Source organism: Convolutriloba macropyga, chromosome 4 (genome assembly GCF_964194025.1).
Source record: "Convolutriloba macropyga chromosome 4, txConMacr16.3, whole genome shotgun sequence".
Classification (NCBI taxonomy): Eukaryota; Metazoa; Xenacoelomorpha; order Acoela; family Convolutidae; genus Convolutriloba; species Convolutriloba macropyga.
Window position 1 is genome coordinate 81,873,124 of NC_134471.1, and position 3,057 is coordinate 81,876,180.

At 37.3% G+C, this 3,057-nt stretch overlaps 1 protein-coding gene across 1 annotated transcript in view; it reads right to left on the reverse strand.

Moving 5' to 3' along the window:
• LOC142338189 (uncharacterized) overlaps positions 1-1,214 on the reverse strand; it is a 77,759-nt gene extending 76,545 nt beyond the window's left edge. Inside the window, exon 1 of the mRNA XM_075387828.1 lies at positions 1,057-1,214. Within this exon, the coding sequence (XP_075243943.1) occupies positions 1,057-1,107 (51 nt within the window). The 5' untranslated portion in view covers positions 1,108-1,214. The remainder of the gene's footprint in view (positions 1-1,056) is intronic.
• Between the last annotated feature and the right edge of the window lie 1,843 nt (positions 1,215-3,057).

Consider the following 3,057-nt stretch of genomic DNA (forward strand, 5'->3'; position numbering starts at 1 on the left):
TGTTTAAGATTTTGAAAACCAATTGGGAGAAGTTTTTTTTGTCAAGGTTGGGTAGGGTGAGCAGGCCAAAGCCTAAAAAGTCTTCAAACATACAAATTCAAGTCTACCTGTCGTGTAAAACGTTTAAAGCTGGAACTGCTGCATAAGCTTTGTATGGGCATTGAAAGAACGCACAAATGACCATATTGAATTCTTGGATGCCATATAAGAATCATATATGGAGATCTTGGCAACCATAGCAAGATCATATAAGAAAATTTTGTATGGCCTGTATGGGACCATATATGGTTCTTGGATATGCTTGCCAAGAAAGGTCAACCCGGGAAACGTCTGCATTCTGAATTAATGCAATATTCCTGTAAACAGGGCCCCCAACCCTCCAATCCCTGTCAATCTCTGTCGATTCATTGATCAAAGATTGTGCGGTTGAAAAAACAGCTTCTCAGAGATGATATTTCAATGATGGCTACTCTTGGAGTAACTTCCAAAAGAACTTGTGTATAAATTTGAGAACCAATTTCAGAAAAATGTTAACACTGACGGAACCACTAGCGGATACTGGTTGGACCCCAAACGGGTTACCACATATCTGGTAACGCCCGAATCTACTCGGATACGGGAAAAGCTGGGTGCTGAACAACAAAGTTTTCGAAAAAAAAGAAACAGGCTTTACAGAAACATGGGATCGTTTCCGTTTGCGCCCCCCAAATACAGAACTCATGCCATTACATAGTAAACAATTAGGGGGTCTTTCCCATTATAGCCCCCTCATGAAAATGTAGCCCCCCATTATGGTATATTTACCATGAGTCGGAACACAACACTTAACTATGCAGGCAGCCCCAAAAAAAAAATAAAAAGAAAGCTTCTGGGGGGTTGCTTCACGCTATCCCTCCACCCCTCATGAAATAATAGCCCCTTATTTTTTATATAGTTTGTTTTCGGTAATAGTAGAGGGGGGTTGTTTTTAAATACAGACTACGCTCACTAAGTGTGGGGGGGTTGACGCAGGGAGAGTATTCTATAATGGGAAGAACAAACATAGTAAGCGCTTACTTTGTGGACATTTGCGTCCTGAGTTGCTTTACTGTATGAGTAGCTGTACATCTTACATTCACTTGTCTCTATAATCTGATAAATAACTTTCTGCTTCAGTTAGATCTACCAATAGATGGCATCATTTGTTCTCTCTCTCTGAAAATGAACAATGAACACTTTGCTCAATGGAAAATGATGACATAAATTATCACGTGCAAAGATCTGGGTCTTTTTAGTAGTGGTTACAATAATCGGATCTTTTCCGTATGCGTCCCTGAGCTTAGGGGTGCATATTGTTTGCGACCCCCAGACACAGGTGCCATATTTTTCATAACGATTGGAGGGGGGGGGGGGGGGGTTAATGCAACCTTGGCTAACCGGATCTCTTCTGCCCCACCCCCGCTCCCCAATGTTTTCTATGGTCCTAGATATTATTTGTTGCTGTTAAGCACGTTCCGATATCGAGGTTTGCCCCGAAAAAAGGATCTATTCTGTTTTGCCTCCCCCCCCCCCAGCTTAGTGAGCACAAATTTTTTATGACCCCCAGGCGCACGTGCTATTTTCTTACATAGTAACGTGCTATATAGCAACATAAAATTTGTAACGGGGGGTAAAAAAACACTGGGGGGGGAAACAAAATGGATCCCGAAAAAATCATGTACGAATCACGCTGATAGCGGCTGAAGAAGATTTATCGTTTTAGTCTGCACCCTTCACCACCTTAACGGGTGCATATGATTAGCGCCCCTATCAGCATATGCCAAATTTTTACACAATGATATACTATGTAATGACACTTGCTCTGCATCGGGGGTGAATAATCTACTTGAGGGCACAAACGATCTAAAATAGTTTTCAACGCAAAAGCCTTACATAATTAACCGCATAAGCTTTTTGTGCTGAAATATCAAAGCATTTCTTACATATTTGGAATCTAACCTGTCTCTTCCGGCTTAGTGGGCCCCCAGGCGACCCCGCTAAGTTATAACTTGCTATGTATAACAAATTTTGTGCTGAAATGATAGGGGGCATAAAAAACTGGGGACCCAAAAAGAATAGAGCCAACAATTAATAATTCGTAATTACGATTTTTTTTTCAGCGGTTGTCAACGCAAATATTACATTACTTTACTACCGTTTTTATGCAAATTTTCACATTTCATCAAAATCTTTCTATTTACACACTTTCTTTGCACAGTTTCAACGCTTTTCCTACATATTTTGCCATCTTTTCTAACATAGTTCCTATATGCTTGTTTGGCTAATTTTAATGTTCTTGCAGCAAATACATAAATTCTACATTTTTAAGCAATTGTCTTTAATTTTTGTACATTTGAAACTTGCCGTGTTTTATTTTTACTCTATTATAACCTTTCTCAAATTTTCTCCTACATATCTTAAAAAATTAAGCCTTTTTCAAACTTTTCCCACATTCATAATAACTTCTTTACCCACTTTCACTGATCTTGACACGTATATTTCTTCTCAGATTTGTATTTTTTTTACGATTTCTGTTTGTGAAACCAATTTCTTCTTCCAACTTTTTTATTTCCCAATTTGGCTCAAGTTTTTTAATGATACCACATCATTAAAATCATTAAAAATTAGCACCAAATAAAGGCTCCGATTTTTCAGGGTTCTATATCATCATCTTCATTTTTATGGAATGTATTTGGGAGACTTAAAACTTTCTCTCTCTGTTTAATAAATCATTTTCAATATATTTTAAAATTTTTCTCTATAATTAGGCTGCTGAACGCGTTGAAATTTTCCTTTTTCTAAGTGCTAAAATATATTGATTGTGTTAAAATTTTGTTTTTTTGAAATGAGCACTAAATTTTTTGAGAAAAGTGATGAAGTGTAAACAGAATTTATCAAAGCACAGCAATATAATGAAAGTGATGAAAAGAGAAGTTTTGGATGTGCTTAGCTTATAAGGGAGAAGTGCTGAAAAGTGTTATTTTGTGGCCTAAATTTATTGAAAAGTGCTAAAACCAATTTTTTACCAAATTTATCAGT